The sequence below is a fragment of the Notechis scutatus genome, chromosome 2 (genome assembly GCF_049901735.1).
Source record: "Notechis scutatus isolate UNSWTSFEM ecotype Mainland chromosome 2, rNotScu1.2, whole genome shotgun sequence".
Lineage (NCBI taxonomy): Eukaryota > Metazoa > Chordata > Lepidosauria > Squamata > Elapidae > Notechis > Notechis scutatus.
In genome coordinates this window covers 210,315,703-210,340,862 of record NC_142010.1, presented here as the reverse complement: position 1 = coordinate 210,340,862, position 25,160 = coordinate 210,315,703, and the positions used below count along the sequence as shown (strand labels likewise).

The 25,160-nt window shown below is 36.5% G+C and overlaps 1 protein-coding gene across 1 annotated transcript in view; it reads left to right on the top strand.

Annotated features, from left to right (window-relative positions):
- The window catches only part of ROR2 (ROR family WNT receptor 2), a 119,341-nt gene that overhangs the window by 78,070 nt on the left and 16,111 nt on the right, over positions 1-25,160 (top strand). The window contains exons 3-4 of the mRNA XM_026674009.2: positions 5,670-5,957; positions 7,749-7,779. Coding sequence (XP_026529794.2) covers positions 5,670-5,957; positions 7,749-7,779 — 319 coding nt within the window. The remainder of the gene's footprint in view (positions 1-5,669; positions 5,958-7,748; positions 7,780-25,160) is intronic.

Here is a 25,160-nt window from a genome sequence, read left to right as displayed (position 1 = left end):
ACTCAAGTTCCATCCTAGGCCATGTCCTAAATGGGATTTCTTTCCCAGCGACCTCATTGTCCAAAATATAGTTAATTAAAGCGCTATCTTCGTTTGGGAAGAATTAAAGCAATAGTTTTCCTTATGTATTTTCCACCTTTTCCATCTTTTTTATGAAAAGGGAGGAGCAGTTACTTCTGTTGTAGAAAGTAAACCAAGATACCCCCCTCCCCACCTTGTCTATATCAGGGGACTTTAAGAGTTGATTTTTGGGGGATTGGGGTGGGGGGTTGTCAGCAACAAAAGAAGCAAATTCTGGAAACTGTGGGAACATGGGTTTTTGGCATCCAAGATAACTCATTGATTAGGATAATGTTAGCTCTGAAGAACATTAGTTATAGCTTGGTTGAACATTGTTATGAAGTATACTTTTTAGTTTTAAAGATGTTTCTAACTTAAGTTTGTGTCATTCAGTCTAGTATTCGAGGCCCCACAAACAGCAAGTAGAATCTTTCTTAATAAAAGACCATCAGAGTTTGCTGCTCTTCCTCGCAGTTATTGGCAATTAACGAATAATTTATCATGGCTATCTCAAGAACAATAGCAACCTCAGTTAAAAAACACTTACACTTTGTTGTGTCTTTCAAGAAAAGTATCTCTTACTCTGTTCAGTCATCCAGTTGCCTAAACTGATCATCCAGATCAGTTACTCCAGTGTAAATATCGGACTGGAATTTTCCCATGTCACTAATCAAGAAATATTTTATATGTTAACAATCTTTGTACAAATCAGTCACTATTAAAATCCCTGGGAATATTTATGTTTTTGGCAGTGAGTCATACTTAAAGTTGTAGTGTTTGGGTTATTTTACATGAAGAAATAAAATAACTCCAAAGTAGAGCCTTGAATTTATGTTATGATCCTAGAACATCTACAGTAGTATCTACATACTCATTTTCCATTATCTGGAATTTGAAATGTTTGAACTTTGTGTTCCTACACTATCTCTGGCATGTATTGACATTGTTCTAGCCAGTGTATCAGAACTCAACTTAGCCCTTCTCTTTATAAGCTATTTTGAGCACACACTACAATTTGGAATGTTGTTCTATGGAAATTATGCTTGGCTATATGCCAGCCAACTTGCCCTCCCACAACATAATATGCACTCACCCAGTTTAAAATCAACCTGCCAAGAATCTGAACACTTTAGAGTAACGTATAATGTATCTAAAATTTTGAAGTACATAACTTGAGGTTATTATTCATACAGCTCAATATTTATTTAGAAATTCTAGGAAAGATCTCTTATTATTCATGTAGCTCAATATTTATTTAGAAATTCTGATGAAGATCTCTTATTCTGGAATGCAATATTTTGTTGTCCAACAAAATATTGTTTGTTTGTTTGTTTCCAATGCATAACTGTTACTTCAATGCATTCCATGTGTTGAATCCGAGAGTTAGATTAGATTCATATTTGGGCACCTGCTGTAATTTATACTCCTTTGTGAGTTTTATAGTCTGCTTTCTCTTAGGTACCTCATTAAATAGGTAAACAAACTATAAATACAAGAGCAATATGTCAAATTTGTAACAAGAACAACAAAAAAAGAAGAAGGAAACTGAAAGGGAATGCAGCAGACTGTGAAATTAAGTTTTTTGTGTGGTTGTCATGGAGGAATCATTGTGTCTGAGTGGGAATATATACATTGGCATACCTGCCTAGATAGAAAGGGGAATGATGTAATAGATATAAGTGAAGGTGGTTTGATCTTGCCTAGCAGAATTGACTAATACATGCAGAGAAGTGAAGGTGATGGTATAATTATGAAGGAAAAGATGAAAATGTGCAATTATATAGTAGTTCTTGTTTAATGACTCAATTGGGTTTGGCAACTCCATCACTAAGCGGCACAGTTGTTAGGCAAAACACCATATGGCTGCATTGGACTTATCACTCAGACTGTGGTTATTAAGTGAATTACCGACAGTTGTTAAGTGAGACATAACATGGCCACGACTTCCAGTTTTACTGCCAACTTCACCACTGACAGTGCCTGTTGGGACCTGGTTGCGAAGCATGTAAAGGCAATCATTTGGGTGATGCTATTATGGTCATAATTTTTTGCAATTCCACAAAAGTTATGAGCAAGTTATCTCTCTTAGAGGCTACCATAATTGGGTGATATATTGTATTTGGCATGGAAAGCTACAAGTTGTTTAGACTTGCTTAAAATTAATGGGCATTGTGTAATTGGGACGCACCCTTTTCTTCAGTATTTAATATAAGTAGTATCAAAACAGTGTGAGAAAGTTTGGCATTTCAGCAAGTACTGCACCATTCAACTTCGTGCCCCTTCTCCTGCAACTATGTCAGAATTGTAATTTCTAGAATTCTGGGTGAAGTTTTGGGAATCAAAGCCCTGACTCATTTTGAAAACACCAGAATCGGGAAACCTGCACTATACAATTCATCTTTTAAATCACACGTTAGCATGGGATGAACAATTATGTCAGTAGATTCTGCCTGGTCTTCTTTTTCATCTGAAGGTATAAAACTGACTTTTACACAACTCAAAACATACGAAACTTCTTTTGTTTCATCCACTGTTGGGATTATATTTGACAGATTACTTCCTTTCAGGGCAAGCAATAATATATAAATAGTAGAATAAGAAAAGCATGAAATAAAAAAACAGGAAAGGAAATAACAAAAAATAAATATATCAAAACATAATTCCTTAAGATATCTGTGTTAAGTTTCCAACCTATTCATAATGGCTCAGTTTTGGCAACTTGATCAATATGCCACAAGTATAACCAAAACCCTGATCATTTGTGCAAGCTAGGGTCTCTCATCTAGAGGCAGCTTTTCAAATTAATATAGCCTGAAATTAACTCGGGTACATGCAGTAGACTGACATATAATCATTATTCTGCTGTAGAGAAAGAAAAAAAGACTAAGTATAGCCAGAAAAATTAATTATTCATTATATATACCAGTATATTGAAGAGTAATCAGATATGTATTATACTAGTAAAGAAGAAGAATATTGTTGGTCAAAGGATTTATGAAGCCAATTCAAATATTGAATTAAACTTAACCTTTTTTCCAAGAACTGCCTAACTAATTCTATATACCCCAACAAAAGGCATCCCTTGCTCATGCAACATGAGAAAGCTCAAAGGATTTCAAACTACATTTAGGTATGGAAATGGAGATAGAGATTGTCCTCCCTTAAAGAAATAATGAGTAAAGAATATCTAAGCTTTGGAATGCTTCTAGAATAACTTTTTGGATTTCAGCCGATCAAAGTTCATAGACAAACTGAGAGCTGATATAACATAACTATATGATGGTCACTTCTGACCAAAAGTTAATTTTCCACAGAAATACAAGTTCTCTTTAATAATATTTTGTGTTATTTCGATTCAGGTATTAAATGTAACATCAATCTATTCTTCCTCTGTATATATTTAAACAATAAAATTATCTTATGTCTGTTAATTCATATTCTGAATTTTTTTTGCAGAAATTCTTACATATTTTGTATTACAATCATACAAAATAATAAATTCTTTAATAGCATGGCCAACTTAATGGCTAATTATTAAGTTGCCTTGATTTATTTGTTATACCTGAGATAATTCAAAATGCTGGAAAAATTTAACTAAATATATTCCTCAACTATTTAAGAGGTTGTTTTTAAGATAATATGATACACTACAAGTTTTATCTGATTAAATTGTCAATACAAACTTGCACTTAGATCTGAAAGCTTTTAGTATATTCTAATATGTCTATTTGTTTACATACATTTTGTAAAAAAGCATAATTGAAACTAATTGTAGTGATCTTAACTAATCCAGAAGAAAGCTAAGCAGTACTGGGTTTAGTAAATACTTACAGGACAGACTAAGATTTCCAGAAGTGTTTTGCCCTTGTCTTTTCCAAGGGCTGAGAGAAAGTGTCAGGCCCAAGATCAGTCAGCAGGCTTTATACCTAAAACTCATAGTCTCCCAATTTCTAACCTGGGGCTTAGCCACAACACCAAGCAAACTGTCCAAAGGAGGTCTTTACCTACCATAAGTTTATTTCAGAAGTATCATTGAGGTTATAAATGTAATTCAATGTTGTGTCTCTTTTTGGTTTTTCAAAAGTGAATAAACTTCAAGTTAACCCAATTTCTTTGGGATGAGTTATATATGACATTAATTTGATGATTATAATTAATCTGATTCAGTATGGATCAACAGCTACTAAAGAAAGACCAGAGCAAAATCAGAATAATTTCCTTCCTGGGGCTAAGAGGGTTTTCCCCATACAATATGTGTTTAGTTTTGCTGTTTGTAGTGCAGATATACTATATATGTAGCAATATCTAACAGCTCTTTTTAATTAATTTCATGAATATATATGATCAAATTGTTTCACTTTTCATCTTTTTGACTAGAATCAAGTTTATACGTTCACTGGTTGAAGCATTGCTTCTTGTCAATTGATATATTTTTTACATGTAATAGAATGGTTTGAATAAATAAACTTGATTAAAAATAGATTTATTTATTTACCAAATTAATATTTGGGGTACACTCCACAGTGTTAAAATTCAACATGAAATTGTTGATTTACTGGAAGAAACAGTGAGACCGGGAGGGAGGAAGGGAGGGGAAAAATGTCTAATGCTCCCTGTCAGCTTCCCACAAGCAATCCTGAAGGGGAAGCCAACAGAATGATAGAGGTCACTCCCACTCCTATCGATTTTTTAAAATTCTATTTTCAGTAAGGAAGTATCTCTGAAATGATGATCCAGCAGGGCACAGGTTTTTAGTCTTTTATAACGTTCTTTTATCACTCTTATGACTTTAGTCAAAATTGGGTATTAACTCCAAAGTAGAATATAAACCAAACTTTTTAAGGAAGTTACATCAGGTAGGAAAATATCTCCCCAAACCTACCTCTGCCTATATAGGTGTAATAGATAGGTGTAAAAATGGAAACCAGGGCATTTTTACATACATTGAAATGTTGACTAAATGTTAATTTTCCCTGTCAAGGTCTTATATATTTTATTCTGATAGGTAAATATTATTGGAAATGGCAAATAGAAGAATAAAAAATAATGGGATTCTCCCTTCAGGTTATGTTGGTTTTCAGGCAAAGGATTATTGATGTAAAATTATAACTGAACATAATAAATTCTCACAAAGAATAGAAGTGGGTTAACCTCATTTTTTTAAAGAGTTTTTTAAAGAGTTTTTAAAGAGTGGGTTAACCTCATTTTTTTCTGCTTTAATCGTCTTACAAGTTATACATTTCATAGGGTTTTTATATTATTGTGATTTGATACCTTACTATCAGCTGTGCTGGAGGATTCATTTTTGTCTTATGCAGAAAGCCTTTGCCCCTTGTGGGAACAGGAATATTGAATCACAGGCTCATGTTTTATTTCAGTACTAATATCTCTCTTTAATTCATTTCCTGAACAGACACAATATTTTTTGCATGATTTTTCCTGTTGAAAAAGATGCTGAAATAATCCTTACTGTACGCAGTTTGTAACTGTAGATGGTACAATTTATGCTTGGCTAATGGTAAAATAGACTAAGTGCAGTCACATAAATAGTTATCTGCTTATCTCAGCTCAATTTTTAACGCTTCTGCTTTCTATTTAATTTCTTTTAGGCTACTTTTTGACCTTTTTGGAACCAGTAAACAATATCACCATTGTCCAGGGACAGACAGCAATTCTACACTGCAAAGTAGCAGGAAATCCATCGCCCAATGTTAAATGGTTAAAAAATGATGCCCCAGTAGTTCAAGAACCAAGAAGGATCTTTATAAGAAAAACAGACTATGGCTCCCGATTACGAATCCAAGATCTTGACACAACTGATACTGGTTATTATCAGTGTGTAGCCACAAATGGGATGAAGACAATAACTGCAACAGGAGTTCTTTTTGTAAGACTAGGTGAGTAACTTTATTTTAAAATGGGAGGTTTTATAACAAGCTTTGTTGCTTTATAGCAGTGGTGCGAACAAAACTGGAGCACACACACATGTATGCATGCCGGAAACCAGAAGAACAGCTCCCCAGCATGCGCACGCGGGAGCACCAGAAACCTGAAGCTTAGCTTCCCAGCGTGCACATGTGGCACCAGCGGCCACCTGGTCTTCCGGTTTCTAACATGCATGTGTGTGCGAAGACCAGCTGGCCGGCATGCGCATGCCTGGCAGGGAGCTGCTCTTCCAGTTTCTGGCCCTCCCGCACATGTGAAGACCAGCTGGCTGGTGCGCATGCCTGTACCAGAACCCAGAAGAGCAATGGGCGATGGCTGGCGTGCCCAGAGAGATGGCTCTGCGTGCCACTCACAATATGAAAAAAATTGTTTTTCCTTATTTCCTTACACTTTATAACTTGTGGCATGAAAGAAAATCAATAAAGTCCTTGCCTGGGGCTTTCTTCTAATTATGTCTGTGTTGAATTTGATACCATAAATTAGTAATAAAAGAAAGTAGATAACAGATGGAATGGTCAGCAAATGTGAAGTTTAGAGAACTGCAGAAATGTGAAAGATGATTGTGAAAATATCCTTGTGAAAGATACAGGCCAATGGTCTTTCATTACTTCATATTTAATAGAATTGTTTGAAATTGTTATCTTTTTCTGCTCAGACCAATAAGTCCCAGTTCCCATCTAGAACATACTACTTTGATCATGTGATGTAAAAATTGCATAACTTGAAAAAAACTTAAGTAATCCACTTGTACAAAAGTCCCATGGATCATATTTAGCCACAATGCGGTTTTGTTGAACTTAGTGATGGGCTTAATCTCTGCATCCAAAAAGTGCTGGGTTTAATTCTTTACATCTAAAATAATTAAAAATACCTCATTTTGAGTTTGTCAATCAGATGACTGCTGATGAGCTGCTCTCTATCAGAACAGAGTTGGATTATAGCAATTTATTTCTTCTGGGAAAGCCCACAGATAGGTTTCCTTAACTAGAGAATTGTGCCTCTTTCTGGACAAAGCAGCATGCAGGAAATCTGCCGTTAATTAGTTCCCTTCTTTGTCTTTTAAATGGGTTGTCCTACTGTCTTCTGTGCTTTAGAGAATTCTTCGAAGATTTGATGTGCTTGCAGAAAAAGATTGGAGAAAGGGCTCTATTCTGCTAGAGATTTTTTATTTATTTATTTTATATAACTGATACCTTTCTAGTTCTACATGTCTAGGAATAATTTTCACAGTAAGAGTGTGTCTAAAATGTAACCAATCCTTTAGCTGACAATAGTTTAAAAATATTTTGCCAATAGTTTGATAGATATTGGATCATGCTGGTTGGGAGATGATGGAATAGCCGTCCAAACATTTTTATGGCAAAATGTAGAGTAGTCTTCATTATAGTAACTCTAGAGTCTAGACATTCTTGCTCATTACATACATTTCAAGGTGCTTTTATAAATTGTAAGGTTTGATCCGCAATTCTCTGCAGTCATTATATTACAAAGATCACATTATATTACAAAGATCACATTCAAACTGAATTTTCTTATTGAAATAAATAAAAATACAGCAGTCTTATTGGTTAGTGTAAATTGGAAAGTTGAAAAATATTACTAAAGATGGCAAACTAATTCTATACTTTTGTCAAAAGCCTCCATAGTTATGTTCAAGTAGTTAGTAGTAGTAGTAGTAGTAGTAGTAGTAGTAGTAGTAGTAGTAGTAGCAGCTTGTTTAATTATTGTTTATTTATTCCCAGGTCCAACACACAGTCCAAATCATAATTTTCAGTAAGTATTGTTTAAAATTTATTTATTTATTTATTATTCAGCCCATTTATTTCTGAATTTGTAAGTTTGCTCATTGTAACCGAAAGATTTTGGTAAAAATGTTGAATTTTAGAACAAATAATATTTTTTATGTTTGTTTTTCTCACATTAAGAGCGGCCATTTTGGAAGAGCAGTTCAATATAACATGGGAATAGCATTTTGTGTCATCATATCCAAACCAGATTTACCAAAGAAAGTGAAGTGGCCTTCAATCACTGCAGTTTTAATTTTCACCAGATTTTGTGTACAATAACTCTGAAAGTCAAGAATTGGAATGATTGTTGTAACATAAATAAATTACATTCCAAGGTCTTGGGGTTTTTATTTTTGTTGTTTCTCTAAGTTTTAATTTGATGTGTTGGTTATAATTGTATCTGAATTTTAGACTGGCTGGGAATTAATATGATGTATGGTACATTAATGCTATTTATATAATTTATTTATACAGTCTTAGAAGCAAAATTTCAAAAGTAAATTTCAAAAGTAAAGAAGTGATATTTGATGTAAACATGCTATTGACAAAATTATTTTAGGGCATTGAATATTGAAATAATAGAATGAAACTAACAATTGTGGAGACACTCACAAGCATTCATACATAGCCATCTAGGAGTGCATTTACTGCATTCAGATATCATATCTTGCTTTACAATACTATAATGAGAATAGGACTTGAACACATGTGTCCTTTTTCAGCAGAGCTATTAAGTAGTTTAGATTTCTCTTTTGATTTACTGCAGTTGAGTGTTCTGTTCCAACCCTAAATTACAACTAATCCTAACAAGACAGTTTCATTAATTCATCATAGTTTTAAGATTAAGCAGTTTGTCAAGTTGATAGAAAACAAATTGTGAGGAATCTTAACTGTAACAAAAAAGCTTCTTTTCCAAAGACGAGAAGAGCCGGTTACAAAAATGTTACAAATGGAACTCAACTCATGAAATAGCCCTACCACCAGATAAGGAAAGAACACTTCTAATGTTTAAGCTTTCTTACTCTCATTTTGCGTACTGAGGGGCAAGGCTATGGGAGATTTCCCCCAAACTGGGAATCTTCTCAGAAGATGGTTTTCCCAGAATGACAGTCAATGGCTATATTGGCTGAAGAATTTTAAGAATCACTTCTGTACATCATAAGGTTACCTAGAGTCAGAAAAGATGTGGAACAGGCTACAAAGAAAACCATGTATTGGGGGGAGGGAGAATAAACTTCCTTTGTAAGTCCTTTAAATGAAGGAATTCCAGATTCCCTTTCTAATTCCAGAAACTAAGGTGCTCAATTTTTAGTAAATTATGCTAATAAAAGAAATCAGACAGACCATTTCAGCAGGACCAGTTGCTCCAAATAATTTTGGGAATGTTTTGATCTGCCTTGTCGGAGCAATGGAGATATATTTTGATGTGTGAAAGATATTTTATACCAGAATTGTTATAAATATTCTTGAATGCATGAGGAAGTATCTGTTAGTTCATTAAACATGCAAAGAGGAAGTATGTATTAGTTTATTAAACTTTTAACTGAATTGGATCTTCCCAGAAATAAAAGAGCAGCAAAGAAACTTTAAGTATTTCAGTCTTGTTGGGAAACAAGAGGCTGATGAGAAACTCCATTTTTTTCCAATTCATAAATGAGCTTATATTTCTCCAGCAACAGCAATTACTTGTAGAAATGAGCATTCAATTGTCACAAGAAATTAGCCTTCTATCTCAAATAACAATCCTGATAGTCAAGCAGAAATCAAGCAGGTACCAGAAAAATTGGTTTTCCACAGATTATCATACCTTGAAAAAAGTAGTTTAAGATTATGTCAGTTGACTGTATTCAGGACATTGAGAAACCATGTGGAAATATATGTGGTGATAGTAGTAAGAAAAACAGTGAATCATTAATTACAAAGTGTCTCTTTCCAAGTTCTGATGAAATTCATGATCAGAATTTTTGCACAGCCTGTCCCAAATATCAATTACATTAGCAAGTAGAAATAAACTCAAAGTTGATTAATAATATAATTTATTTTCAACAAAATCATAACTGGTTGTATATCTTCAGCAAATTCAATGATTAGAAGCAACCTTTTTGTCTAACAATGGAATAATTTTATCATGTATGTTAGGCTAATGGTTTTTTTTAAACAGTTTGCCATTCTCCAACAGCAGGAAATCTACAAAAAATAATGCTCTTAATATGGATGCATCATAGAAAATCTGAAATATATTGCATTATGTTGCTGGTTCCAAAACCTAATGGTTCTAATTAAGTCTTATTATTCTGAAATAATATTGAGGCATTTTCTTGTATTGTAGCAAAAGCAACATTCCAGAGATGGGAGTTAGAGTAAGAAGAATAAAGAGTTATCCAAAAACTAAATACCATGCCAGAGGAGATGAGTAACATGTGCAAAGTTTGAATGTTCTTCAAGTTGTGGCAGTGCAGATTCATATTACTATATGTGTGCCAATGTGGGTGAAAGTATGTGAAGAAATATTGTAGTGTGCCTTGTATCCAACTGCAATGTACAAACACCAGCAGATGGCTCAGTTGAGTTAAGGACTTTCATGGGAATGAAGCATTTATTATAAAATATTATCACAGTCCCCAAAATTGTTAAATCAGTAGGAATCAAAATTGGAGTTTCACCACAACATAGAGCTTTCAAGTATTTCCTATGCTTTATACATGCAAATTTTCGTTGAAATATATTCTGGAAATAGTTATTGGAAAATTGCCCAAGATAGAAAAATTAGGTTTCAGAGACTTGGTGTTTTTAAATACATCTTTATAGCAATATTAAGTAGTTAATAATGTACCACAAAATAGAAAGTTTCTGAAATATTTAAGAGGCCCTTGTCTGTTTTGCAATCTTATTATAGAGCAGTGTTTATCAGCCTTGGCTACTATAAAATGTTTGGACTTCAGCTCCCAGAATTCCTCAGCTAGCTGTGCTGAAGTCCACACATCTTAAAGTTGCCAAGATTGAGAAATACTATTGTATTTTCTGGACTATAAGCTGCTACTTTTTTCCCACGCTTTGAATCCTGCGGCTTGTACAACAATGCGGCTTATCTATAGATTTTTCTTCGCTAACTGCCATCAGGGGGGTGCAAAAACGTGACAGACGCAAGAGGTCAAGGCAAAGAAGAAGACGCTACCGGTAGTTTTTAGCACGCTCAACGCAAGCAGCACGACACACACGAACGCAAAATATTTTTCATACCCTCGTCATGGAAAGTACACGAAAAAAAGCATATGATGCAGCTTTTAACTTGAAAGCAATGGATCTGTCTATCCAGGAAGGAAATAGAGCTGCTGCACGTAAGCTTGGCGTTAATGAATCAATGGTGAGATGTTGGAGACGTCTGGCCACATGCAAAGAGCATTCTTCTCTTTCTGTGTAAATATCTCATTTCACAAAGTATATATCTGCCGCTTATAGTCTGGTGCAGCTAATATATGTAAAAATATTTTTTTTCTTTTAAAATTTAGTGGGTGCGGCTTATATTCCGATGCGCTCTATAGTCCGGAAAATACATTATTATAGGGCAGCTCCTTGCAGTAGTATTTTGATCCATGATCTATGCAAGAGAAATGAGAAAAATGCTCACAACTGATCAATTGAAGTCAGGGAATACATTTTGACTAATGTAAACTATGATGAAACAATGGTTCACCCAACCAACAATCAGTCTTTGTCCATTTTTTATTTGATTATGCAGAAATTATACAAGCATTGATTATTGTTTCTATCCTTCACAATTATTCTTACTTACATCTAAGTATTGATAATTTTATACTTTAAGACAGCGGTCCCCAATCTTTTTGGTTGGGACCAGAGGTGATATTCAGCAGGTTCTCACCAGTTCTGGACAACTGGTAGTGGAAATTTTGAATAGTTCGGAGAACTGGCAAATACCACCTCTGACTGGAGATTTTACAGTATCCTTCCCCTGCCTCTTCCACCAAGCCACGTCCACAGAACCAGTAGTAAAAAAATCTGAATCCTACCACTGGGGAGTTGGGATGGTTTTGGTTTTGTTCACTTGCACTCACCCACTGCTTACCTCCAGCTGTGCGGCCTAGTTCCTAACAGGCCACGGACCAGTACTGGTCCATAGCTGGGGGTTGGAAATCCCTACTTTAAGACACTTTTATTCAACGAGTTAGTTATACGAACAAGGATTTGTAATTTATTTATTTTTACCAATTATACTTAGCTTTCAACCATCCTTATGATTCATTCCTAACAATGAGCCTGGAATAATAAAAATTGAAACTAAATCTTGGTTAAGCCTTTCTTCTAACCCTGTTGGAAGAGAATAGTGGTGAACATGAGCCTGAGGCATTGTTTATTCTCACAGAAGCTGATCCACACAGAGCTAAATCAAGGCTTAGTTATGTATTGCCTTGCTTGGGCATAAGGCTGTTTGCCTTCTTTGTTCTTTCCGAAATTAATTCATCTTGCAAATTCTGTTCTGCAGGTACAGTTGTAAACTGAGATTGGAGAGATTCAGAGGGAGAGTATATAGCTTTCCAGTAAGTTTCCTGCTGCTTAAATCTACCCCCCCAAAAAAGAAAAAAAAGCCTTGTGTCATGATAGAGAGCAAGTAGTAACGGCAGGAAGCATTTTACAGACAATAGAGAAGAGAAGGACACTAGGAAGAGCTAAGCAAGTTTGTCAGTAGAAATTTTCCAAGGCTTTTGGCTCTCACTAGACTGACCAGAGATTAAGAACAAAAATCATTTTATTTGCATGTAGAGGTGTGTGTGTGTGTGTGTGTACAGGTAGTCCTCGAGTTAAGAACCATTCATTTAGTGAACATTCAAAGTTACCACAGAACTAAAAAAAAGTGATTTATGATTTTTCATACTTAAAACTGTTGCAGGATACCCATGGTCGCATGATCAAAATTTAGATGCTTGATAATTGGCATGTGTTTGTGACAATTACATTGTCCTGGGGTCATGTGATCACCTTTGACAAACAAAGGCAATGGGGAAGCCACATTTATTTAATAACCATGTCACTAACTTAACAAGTGCAGTAAACTTGGGCAAGAAAGTTCGCAAAATGGAGCAAAACTCACTTCACAACTGTCTTGCTTAGCAACAGAAATTTTGGGCTCAATAGTGGTCGTAAGTCGAGGACTACCTGTATATATGTATGCCTGTAATTGATTTGATTTGATTTATTTGCCGGCACATTTCACATACATGACCCAGCTATTTGACAGCTAGCAATTAAACAAAATAAACACAGGATAAAACAACATCAGTAAAATAGAATAGCTGCCAAGGACATTCATTATCCCACATTCAAATCAGCCACAAAAATGCTTTCCCCCCCCTTCCACTGCCAGGCCCCAGCTAAATGGCGAAGCCAGATTTTTAATACCTTGGAAAATGCCAGCAGGGTCAGGAGCATAATATTAGAGAGGGCCAACACAATGCAGAAAAGGAAAAGGGGCTCTTCTCCTGCCTCCCACTAGATGGAGTTCTCTACTGGGAGCATGCTTCTTCTTCTTTTTTTAATAAAGTTTTATTTGGGTTTTCACACATACAAAGTACAAGTAAAACATCTTTTTTGAAAATAACATGGTCCCGGGTTGAACTTCTTCATACAGACACAAAACTCAATTTCATGCTCCTTTTTGTGTTCTATTCCATACCTTATACTATTCTACATTTTCTATATAGTTTTTCCCCTCTTTTAATTTTCTCAATTTTATTTTGATTATCTCATCTCAATTCAAATCATTATATTTATACTTTTGTCTGTTCTGTTTCAATTTCATATTATCTTTTCTCATTAAACAAGTTTTCTCCTGTAGTTACTAATTGGAGTATGACACCTTTATATCTTTTAATTACATCCATTCAACTCTTATTTAAACTTCAGTATATGCCTTAAGTTTATGACCTTCAATATAATACATAATACATAACTTCCAATCGAATTCTGCTTGGTACATTCTTATAATACACACTATATTCTTTTTAAAAAAAAGATTGTAAATATATGTAATTATAAACCCTCATTCCATTCCAGTTCAGTCCTATCATTAATAATCATTAAAATCTTAACATCTTTAACACTTCTTTTCAATTAAATATCATACTTCCTTAATCTCCATAATTAATTTTTCCCTTATTTCTCTTCACATATGTTTTATAAATCATTAAATATACCTTTTGTTACATTTATTTATTGACAAGCATTCCACTGAATTACAATAGCTATTTTATCAGACATTTTAATCATACATTGTTTCATATTTTCTAAAATTATTTCTGCTTCTAATATAACCATACTATCTTATGTACCTTTGCAGAATCCCTTTTTCCATTAAGTTTTCACCCATTATCTCTAAATAGACCCTGTTTCTCTATATTTTGCTTCTGTCCTTTATAACTTCTTTTCCTTTCTTTCTTCTGTCTCATCTTCTCCCTCTCCTTTTTACCCCCTTGTCTCTCTAGTTCTAATTCTCTCTTCTGCATTTCCCTCTTCTGTTGCTTTCTGATTTTATACTTATTTTTCACTCTATTTTTTTTTTTTTTGGAGTTGTTTCCCAATCTTAAACTTTCCATTCTCTTTCCCCCTTTCCTTTTCCCCCCCAATCTAAGATTACTTGTTCATTAAAGGTGGCTTCTTCTTTGTCACAATCTTCTTGTTCTGCAGGCATTTCTTGTTGTTTCTCATAATTCCAAATCTCCATTTCTAAAAACTGAAATACGAAGCCAAAATAACCTCTCCCTTCTTGTGCATCTTCTTTGTACTTTTCAAGTTCCATTTTCAGTTCTTCTAAAAGTGGAGCCATTTTAAACAGTTTTAAACAACCACCCGATTGATTTTAGTCATTCAAAACAATAACCAAGAATCCAGAAATCATCAAGTAATCCAAATAGTCCCAAGTTATTTCTTCTTATTTCTTTTTCCACTTTCTCTTCCTGGGGTTTTTGTTGCGATATTTCAGTTAGAATGTATCTTTTGGAAGTCTTGTTGAGATTTTGCTGTAAGTTCTTTTTTAATTCCAGGCAGTCTCCTCCCTTCCAGATCCTGCCCTTTTATTCTTCCTCTCTCCTTTCCTGTTTTCAAAAGCTTTTAATTATCCAGAAATCTTTATTATCCCTTTGACTTTTTATTTTCAGCATTAAATGCCTATTGATGTCAAAGTGGATTTTTTTCCAATTTCTTCCTTAAGTCTCTTAGCTGTCAGTATAGGAAAAGGAGAAAACCAAATCTTTTCCCTTTTCTCTCTCCTTCGCAGCTTAAAAATCTTCTTAGGGAACAATGTTATTGTTCCTTTAACAGTTTCAATTCCAGGGTACCTTATTTGTTGCTTTTGCTGTTTGACCCGGTCAACCAAAACTTTCTCTTCTTACCTTCCTCCTGCACATTCTTTTCCGGTCGAGTTCTTCTTTGTGGTGGCCATTTCTGACCACCGCTACAACCGCCTTCGGGAAAGGGAGTAATGGCCAGCTGGGGGGGAGAGATGCGGCTCTCCTCAACCCTGCTGGCAGTCTCCCCCCTCTTCACCACCTCTACAGGGTGGCTTAGCCCCGAAACCAGCCGGCTCGGGGCGTTCCAGTGGCGCACACAGATTGAAGCCTCGCAGAGACGAGGTTTCGGTCTATCGCTGAAGAAGCTCAAACCGGAAGTCCTACTGGGAGCATGCTTCTGTAGCCAGATCTAACAAGATGGGTAACTATCACTTTGGAGAGACTGTCCCCTAAGTAACCTGACCCCAAGCCACGAAGGTTTTAAAGGTGATCACCAAACCTTGAGTTGCACTCAGAACCATACTGGTAGACAATGCAGTTCGTGGAGCAGAGATATCACATTTGCTAAACGACCACACTATAGTATTTTCATCAGGTGAAACTTCCAAATACTTTTTAAGGCCAGCTATACATATTGCAATAATCAAATCGGGAGATCACTAGGATATGAGTAAGTAGAAGCAGGGTCTCCTGGTTTAAGAAGAGGAAGTTGTGCAAAGGCTGTCCCAGCTATGGATGCCACCTGTTTCTTTAGCAGGAGCTATTGAGTCCAGTAGGATATAGTTTAAACTAAATATACTGTATTTTAGGTGTAACCTATTCCTTAAGATCAGATTTATAAATTATCTAGGTTATACAATCACTTCTGAGAAGAAGCAGCTTGTAAGATTTAAAAAATGATGTTATGTTCTCACTGTAGAGTTCAGTAGATAACTGCATTCATATGCTCTTTGATTTGTTGATGACACCCTGTTACAGTAGATGTGTTAGGCAATTATAAAGCATATGTTCCATCTCTGTTTAATCTGACAGTTAACTTACTAGATTCATAATGCTTGGTTCTATTGTTACATTTGACAGATTTGTCTAGCTAGAATTTGCATCCCACGTATTTAATTCTATTTAATCTCCTGATCTTTCTGGCATAGACCTTTGCCAACTTGGTACCCTCCAGACTTGTTAGGACTGTGATTCCCATATTTTTTTTTAGTACAAGAGCATACTTTTAAATCAGAGGTGGGGACATGTTTGATTGCTGTTCCAGGTTTTCCTGGGCTGTTCTTAAATTTCTGATTGTGGGGAGTTAACACAAACTAACTAGAAAAAACAGAATTGCTGCCTGCAAGCATTGCATTGGCAGATATATATCACACACACACACACACACACACACACACACACACATATATACATACATACATACACACACACACACACACATATTTATTTTCTAAAGTTTTCGCGGGTATTTACATGTATGGTATTCAGCTTTGTTCGGGTATTTTCCCACGTCATTATAGTTGTGGAACAGACGAACACAATACAGAAGCCTGATGATGACAGATGAGATTCTGCCGAAACGTTGCTACAACTTTAAAAGCACAACTATAATGAGGTGGGAAAATACCCGAACAAAGCTGAATACCATACATGTAAGTACCCGTGAAAACTTAAGAAAATACACACACACACACACTGCTCAAAAAAATAAAGGGAACACAAAAATAAGACATTCTAGATCTGAATGAATGAAATATTCTTATTAAATATTTTGTTCATTACATAGTTGAATGTACTGACAACAAAATCACACAAAAATTATCAATGGAGATCAAATTTAGCAACCCATGGAAGTCTGGATTTGGAGTTAACACTCAAAATTAAAGTAGAAAAAAACACTGCAAGCTGATCCAACTTTGATGTAATGTCCTTAAAACAAGTCAAAATGAGGCTCAGTAGTGTGTGTGGCCTCCATGTGCCTGTATGACTTCCCTACAATGCCTGGGCATGCTCCTGATGAGGTGGCGGATGGTCTCCTGAGGGATCTCCTCCCACACCTGGACTAAAGCATCTCCCAACTCCTGGACAGTCTGTGGTGCAATGTGGCGTTAACGGATGGAGCGAAACATGGTGTCCCAGATGTGCTCAATTGGATTCAGGTCTGGGGAACAGGCGGGCCAATCCATAGTATCAATGCCTTCATCTTGCAGGAACTGCTGACACACTCCAGCCACATGAGGTCTAGCATTGTTGTGCATTAGGAGGAACCCAGGGTCAACCACACCAGCATATGGTCTCACAAGGGGTCTGAGGATCTCATCTCGGTACCTAATGGCAGTCAGGCTACCTCTGGTGAGCACATGGAGAGCTGTGCGGCCCCCTAAAGAAATGCTATCCCACACCATTACTGACCCACTGCCAAACCAATCATGCTGGAGGATGTTGCAGGCAGCAGAACGTTCTCCACGGCGTCTCCAGACCCTGTCACATCTGTCACATGTGCTCAGTGTGAACCTGCTTTCATCTGTGAAGAGCACAGGGCGCCAGTGGCGAATTTGCCAATCTTGGTGTTCTCTGGCAAATGCCAAAGGTCCTGCACGGTGTTGGGCTGCAAGCACAATCCCCACCTGTGGACGTTGGGCCCTCATATCACCCTCATGGAGTCTGCTTCTGACTGAGCAGCCACATGCACATTTGTGGCCCGCTGGAGGTCATTTTGCAGGGCTCTGGCAGTGCTCCTCCTGTCCCTCCTTGCACAAAGGTGGAGGTCCTGATGCTGGGTGGTTGCCCTCCTATGGCCTCCTCCACATCTCCTGATGTACTGGCCTGTCTCCTGGTAGCGCCTCCATGCTCTGGACACTACACTGACAGACACAGCAAACCTTCTTGCCACAGCACGCATTGATGTACCATCCTGGATGAGCTGCACTACCTGAGCCACTTTTGTGGGTTGTAGACTCCGTCTCATGCTACCACTAGAGTGAAAGCACCGCCAGCATTCAAAATTGACCAAACCATCAGCCAGAAAGCATAGGAACTGAGAAGTAGTCTGTGGTCACCACCTGCAGAACCACTCCTTTATTGGAGATGTCTTGCTAACTGCCTATGCTTTCCACCTGTTGTCTGTTCCATTTGCACAACAGCATGTGAAATTGATTGTCAATCAGTGTTGCTACCTAAGTGGACAGTTTGATTTCACAGAAGTGTGATTTCCTTGGAGTTCCATTGTGTTGTTTAAGTGTTCCCTTTATTTTTTTGAGCAGTGTGTATATAAATTTTATTTGGAGCCAAGCCGCACTAAAAGCCTCCAATACAGCAAACACAATGTTGCCAGCCATTCAAGACAAAAAAAAGCTACAAAACAGACAGAAGATATTAGAAACACCAATCAAGCAGAACACAGCAAACTCCAAGACCAATAAACACAGACCAAGACTCCCAACCAATCAGGAAAAAACCATTCTGGCACAGCAGTAGGCTAGCACCAAATTTAAAACAGAAATGGCTGTGAAAGTCTGACTCACAGACAAACACAATACAGAAGCCTGATGATGGCAGATGAGATTCTGCTGAAACGTTGCTACAACTTTAAAAGCACAACTATAATGATGTGGGAAAATACCCAAACAAAGCTGAATACCATATATATAATTTGGCTACACTGGATAGAAAAACTGGACAACTTCCTCACAAATCTTAACAACCTACACCCCAAAATACAATTCACCATGGAAACAGAAACCAACAACCAACTTCCCTTCCTGGACATCCTAATTTACAAAAAACCCAATGGCTCCCTAGGACACACCATCTACTGGAAAAAAACACACACCAACCGCTACCTAAATGCACAATCCCATCACCACCCTGCACAGATCAACTCCGTAGCCAAGACCCTCCTCTCCAGAACCAAACGCCTAGCTGACAAAAATCACCTGAGAACAGAACTACACACCCTAACTAACGTATTAATTTCCAATGGATTCCAAAGAAACACTATCACCAATCTAATCCAAAAAGAGATACCCCCAAAAAACCAAGACACAGAACAAGACAACGGTATCGCACTCCCCCCTTACATCAAGGGCACCACAGACAAAATCAGCAAAATTCTCCACAAACACAATATCAGGACAGCCTTCGGCACTGACCAAAAAATAGCTAACATCCTAAGAAACCCCGAAGACAAGATCCACCTAGAAAACCAAGGAGTTTATGAAATACCATGCAACAATTGCCCAGCCACATACATTGGACAAACCAACAGGAGAATAAATGCACGCATCATAGAACACAAAAACGCAGTCAGAAGAGAAGAAAATACTTCCTCCTTCTTCCAGCACCTTAAAGCCACAGGACATGAAATTAATTTCGAAGGAACCAAATTAATATCCAACACTGAACACTCCAGCAAGAGAATAATCAGGGAAGCCATCGAGATAGAGAAACACCCCCATAACATGAATAGACAGGACGATACCTCCCGCCTATCAGACATCTGGAAGCTAGCCCTCACAAACAAACGAGTCCCAGCCACGAAAACCAACACCAGACCCGAAACAACACGGGACACCACCGCCAATCCCCCTCATCAGACCCAGGCCCAAGCCCATCCTATAAACGAAGGACAACCACCATCCAGAAAACAGACCACGGCTGCCTCGCCAGCTGTCGCAACCCCCGATCCCAAAACCAAACAAGCTGACACACGCCAAGAACACAGACCCAGACCCCAAACTTGAAGCCAGACTAAAACCCAGAATGCTACATCACAGCCACCCGCTCAGGATATCACATCAGAAAACTCAGGAAATTACACCACAAGAACTTAAGAAGTTGCAACACAGCAAATGACCCAGGATATCACAGCACAAGACCAAGGATACCACGGCAATAAGTCTCACAAGGTCATCACAGAACCCATTACCCAAGCCATTAAAACACAAGAGGCTAATGGAAAAAAGATCACCACAAAACAAACGACCCAGGAGATTACAGCACACGACCCAGGATATCTCCACAACAAAACTCACAAGGCTGTCACACAGCCCATTATACCAACATCAACTCCATCAACCAATCAAGAGGCAGCAGCGCAGCCAACCAGCCCAGCACACCATCCCCCACCACCAGTATTTATAGAGAGACGGCAGCTCCGATCACACACTGCTTGCACTGGCACGAAGCCAAAAGCACCAGCCTGAGGATGGTGAGTGGGACCTCGCCGAAACGTTGCCAAGATACTCTTAATCTTACACGGGAAAAGAACCGAACACACCTAGACCTACATACCTGTACCCATGAAAATCTATGAATGAATATGTATGTATGTATGTATGTATGTATGTATGTATGTATGTATGTATGTATGTATTCTGAGGTTTTCGCGGGTATTTGTATGTGGATCTTTGGTTATTCGGGTTTTCTCCCGCATAAAATTGGAAGTATCTAGGCAATGTTTCGATGAAGTCTCATTCATCATCTTCAGGCTTGTGTCTTCGGCTTTGTGCTTCTCCCTCCGATTTCTTAATATAATTTTTATTACAATTTTTAAACAAGAAGATAACAAATACAAACTAATATAAAGGGAGAAAAAGTAAAATCAAAGAAAAAAACCAAACATGCAATAATTTTTTTAAAAAATGAAGACAAATATAAAAGAAAGTAAAAAGATATAAAGAAGTAGCTTCTGGTATTCTTCACAGCAGTGGTAAGTATAAATATATTTTAAGTTCCCTTTTTAAAGTTATATCATATTACTCTTCTTTCTACAAACTGTCCAATCTAATCATCAAATCCATAAAGCATAAAATCCTTTAAACATTTTTTTTAATGCAAAATATCCATAGGAGGCTTCCACTCACCAATAAATATCTCTTTTCTCTAAATCGGGGGTAGGGAAACTTGGCTCTTCTATTACTTTATGGACTTCAACTCCCAGAATTCCTGAGTGAGCCATATGTCCTACATTTGTATATTAAACAGTCCCATTCAAGTCAAAAATTGATTTCCCCCACAACTGAAAAACCAGTAGGCCAGGGATGGGGAACCTTTTATGGCTCACTCAGGAATTCTGGGAGTTGAAGTCCATAAGTGATAGAAGAGCCAAGTATCCCTACCCCAGCTCTAAATGAAAGAAGTTGATCAATCCATTTCAGAACTTCACCATTTCTGCCTCAGTACATACAGCAGTTTCTTCTCAGTAATCATAGTTTTAAATAATCTTCCATAGCTTTTTTCTGTTTATCCATTAATCCTAAAAGGAAAAGTTGTGGCTTGAATTGAATATTGATCTTTAAAATTCTCTGTATCGAAGTATGTATCTGTATCCATTTTTTAGCTTATTTATTTTTAATCAGACAAGTACTCTGCTTGCATGGTAAAGTATTTGAGTATACTTAAAATATAGGTAGTCCTTGTTTAGTGACTTCTCACAACCTTTTTCATAGTGATGAAAAGTAACTTTACAACCAATCCTCACATTTGCAAACTTCACAAGACTGTAAAGCAAAGGAAAGCTGAAATAAGATTGCAGTTTCACTTAATGACTACTTCACTTAACTACCAACTTGCAGATCACAATTGTGGTGGCTAAATGAAAACTACCTAGATAGTTGCCACAGGTAGATTTTTAACTGCATTGGTACATGTAAATATGCTTACCTTAGTTATGTTTCATTTCTTAGTACATGGCACACCATACAAACTAATCCTTTGTAAGCTGCCTGAAGCTTTTTAGATTAACTGTCAAGACTATTTCCACAAGAGACTGTTCAATGTTTCTGGATTTCCTGAATCTAATAACTCCTTTTCATTTTCTATATTTCATGTTAACAGTCCTTGCAAGAGATGTATTTCGGGCTAAAAGTATTCTTTGTGCTAACGTCTTTGAAGCACCTTCCAAGAAATGGTATATATGTAAGAAATAAAACATTTCACCACAACATCATAAATGCAAGAAGAAGTTTATGCCACTCAATAAAGCAATAATAAAATATTATTTAGGTGTTAGTGCATAAATGCATAGTGTAAAAATTTTCACGTTTGAAAATTTAGCTTAAACTAACAACGTGACTCAATTATAGCATACAATCCATTTGATTTTGATCCAGCATTCTGAATCAGGATTAAGACAATATGATAGACAAGTTTGTTTGGAAAGTTGCCTTTTGTTTAGGCTTTGGATGATTTTGTCCTGGCCACGTGAATAAGAGTTGTGTATGCATCCTGCTCTGTACATCTGTGTATGCATCTGTTTCTTGCCTGGTCTATTACTACTTCAATGAGTCTCTGTACTTAAAAGACAAAGGAATATCTCTCTCTCTCTCTCTCTCTCTCTCTCTCTCTCTCTCTCTCTCTCTCTCTCTCTCTCTCTCTCACACACACACACACACACACACACACACGTCTCTCTTGGTAAAGGCAGTGGAAAGAATTCCAGAAAGCATGCTCTGTATTCTTTGTATTTTTTAGATACTTCTAATAAAGAATAAAGAATAGTAGTCCTAGTCAAGACATGCAAAATTCTGTAAAATTCAAAGGAAAGAATTCAAAATAAGTATTAACCAGACAAGCACTCTTGCATTTATACTATTTCAATATTAGGTATGGCTATCTTTCTGTGTTGCTTTCTGATTAAAATGATTTATCTAAAACCTAAAATATACGGAAATATTATTTACTTAGTCCTTGGGCGTCGGTTACCTACTTTCAGACTTTTATATATTCAGAATAAGATTTGATGAGGTCTTACTTCCTCCATTATTCCAGTTACTTCCTCCTTTATCTGTGTTTGAATTTTCCAATATTTTAAAATCTTAATATGCAGAAATAGAGCAAAAAGAATAAAACAACCGACAAAACAGAAAAAAAGAGAACAGAATATATCCTCAGACTTGCAGAAAATAACTCACTTTTAATGCAGCATTAACCTTTATCCACATAAAGTACTATTGGTCAGTCTTTTCGTTATGTTAATAAAACAGTTAATAAACAGAGCAAGGATGATCATCTTCTTAAAACTGTAAGTCCAGTCTGATCCTTTTTAAAACTGTAACAGAGAAAATGCCTTTATGGGCTACACCCCATATTCAATGAATTTAGAGTTCTTTGTATATTAATAAATTCCACATTTTAAAAACACATTCATTTTCTCAAAACCAAATTAACAAACTTAATAATATTAAATTAAAACAGGACAATAGTGGGTCAAACCCACATTATAGATGAAAAGAGTCCTCCCCATTGCTTTATATTTCCAGCATAATGAAGTTGGCAATCAATTTTGCCATGCGCATAAATAATGTACCAAAGGTGCTTTGCAAAAGGCAACTGGACTTCCTTTTTTTTCTCTTGAAGACATTTCGCTTCTTAACCAAGAAGCTTCTTCAGTTCTGCCTCAAGAATTCAAGAAGCTTCTTGGATGAGAAGCAAAATGTCTTCAAGGAAAAACAAAGAGAGCCCAGTTGTCTTTTGAAAAGTACCTTTGGGGCAGCCATGATCTGGATGACTGAACATCTCCATGGATGTCCATAAACAATAGTTTTGTGTGTTGTTTAATTAGTTTCATTTTAAAATCATAAGTTAATACAAAATCCTGAAAAAAAAACCTATACATATAGATAGTCCTTGTCTTATGACTACTTGAAGTTATAGTGGCACTGAAGAAATGATGGTTATGACCAGTCTCTTGAATTCCAGCCCTCCCAAGTCATGTGATAGTGAACTTGGGTGCTTGGCAATTGGGATACATGTAATTTCAGTGCCCATGATCATGTGATAATTATTTGCGACCTTTCTTGCCAGCTTTCCCAGAAAGTCAAAGGAGAAGCTGGCAGAGAAGTTCCAAGGCACTGGGAAGACACACTCATCTTACACCCTTCTCCAGTCCTTCTGTGCTTGCATCATGCTGGCCCTCATGCACCCCTGCCCACCTTTTCCAAGTCTGGCTATGTCTCCTTCATGTACCCTCCCTAAAGAGCCCCATGCACTTGTGGCTCTCAATCATCCCCAAGCCTTCTTACAACTCTTTTGCATCCTCACACATTTCTGCAGGCCCTTATAAATATACCTGTATATTTCTATATAATTGTGAGAGTAGAATTATCTCAGAATGTAAATTTATACTTCAGTTCCAGCATCTTCCCAAGTGCAAACTTTATTATTGGAAACAGCATGATTATGAAATGAAACAGAAACAATATGATGCAAAGGAAACACAAACAATATGATGCAAAGGTATCACATACTAAGAAATAATATACCCAATAATAAAATTGAATAAGGGAAGATAGAATCTGTATCATTTTAAGGTAAGTATAATAGTGGTTTTCTACACTGATAAGGATTCAGGATGTTATGTAAACAAGCAGACAACATTTCTGCATTGTATAAGCATAGGAAAGCTGTTAGAAATTGAGAAAGTCTCAATTTGATGTACATGGAAATATGGGGTTTCTAAATAGAAAATTATTCAGTTGCCTGTAATTCATGTAACTTCATTCATCTTAAACCAGGTTGCTAAGGAGCGCAGTATGAAAATTATGCTTGGAAAAAAAATGTGTGTAAACAATAACCAAAGAGGCCAATAACAATTTGGGATAAGGGAAATCTTTGTTCTTCCCACAAAGAATTTCTCAGTAACTTACACATCTTAAAAATATACTACTGTTATTAACATACGAGACATCTGAATACATGTATTAGAGTTGCCTAATAATTTCTTGGTGACAAGAACAAATTTGTTACTTAAGTTTAAACAGAAATCTTTCTAAGAAACTGTTTTTTGAATAAGCTGTAATCAATTTAAATCCACTTTTATAGACTTTTATAGACTTTTTACTAGGATGTAGTGGTTACATTTTGCATTAGAGGTTCCCTGAGCAGGAATTCCAATTATCTTATCAACAACTGCCACCTACCACTAAGTATCAGAAACTCAAAGCAAGCTGTTAAGATGTAGAGCATGTGAGAAAAAGAAGCATCTGTTTCTGTGGCTTTAAACTGCAGAGGGCATAATGTGAGGAGGTGCGTTGATAGTGAGCCATCAACTGCTTAAAGCATCTTC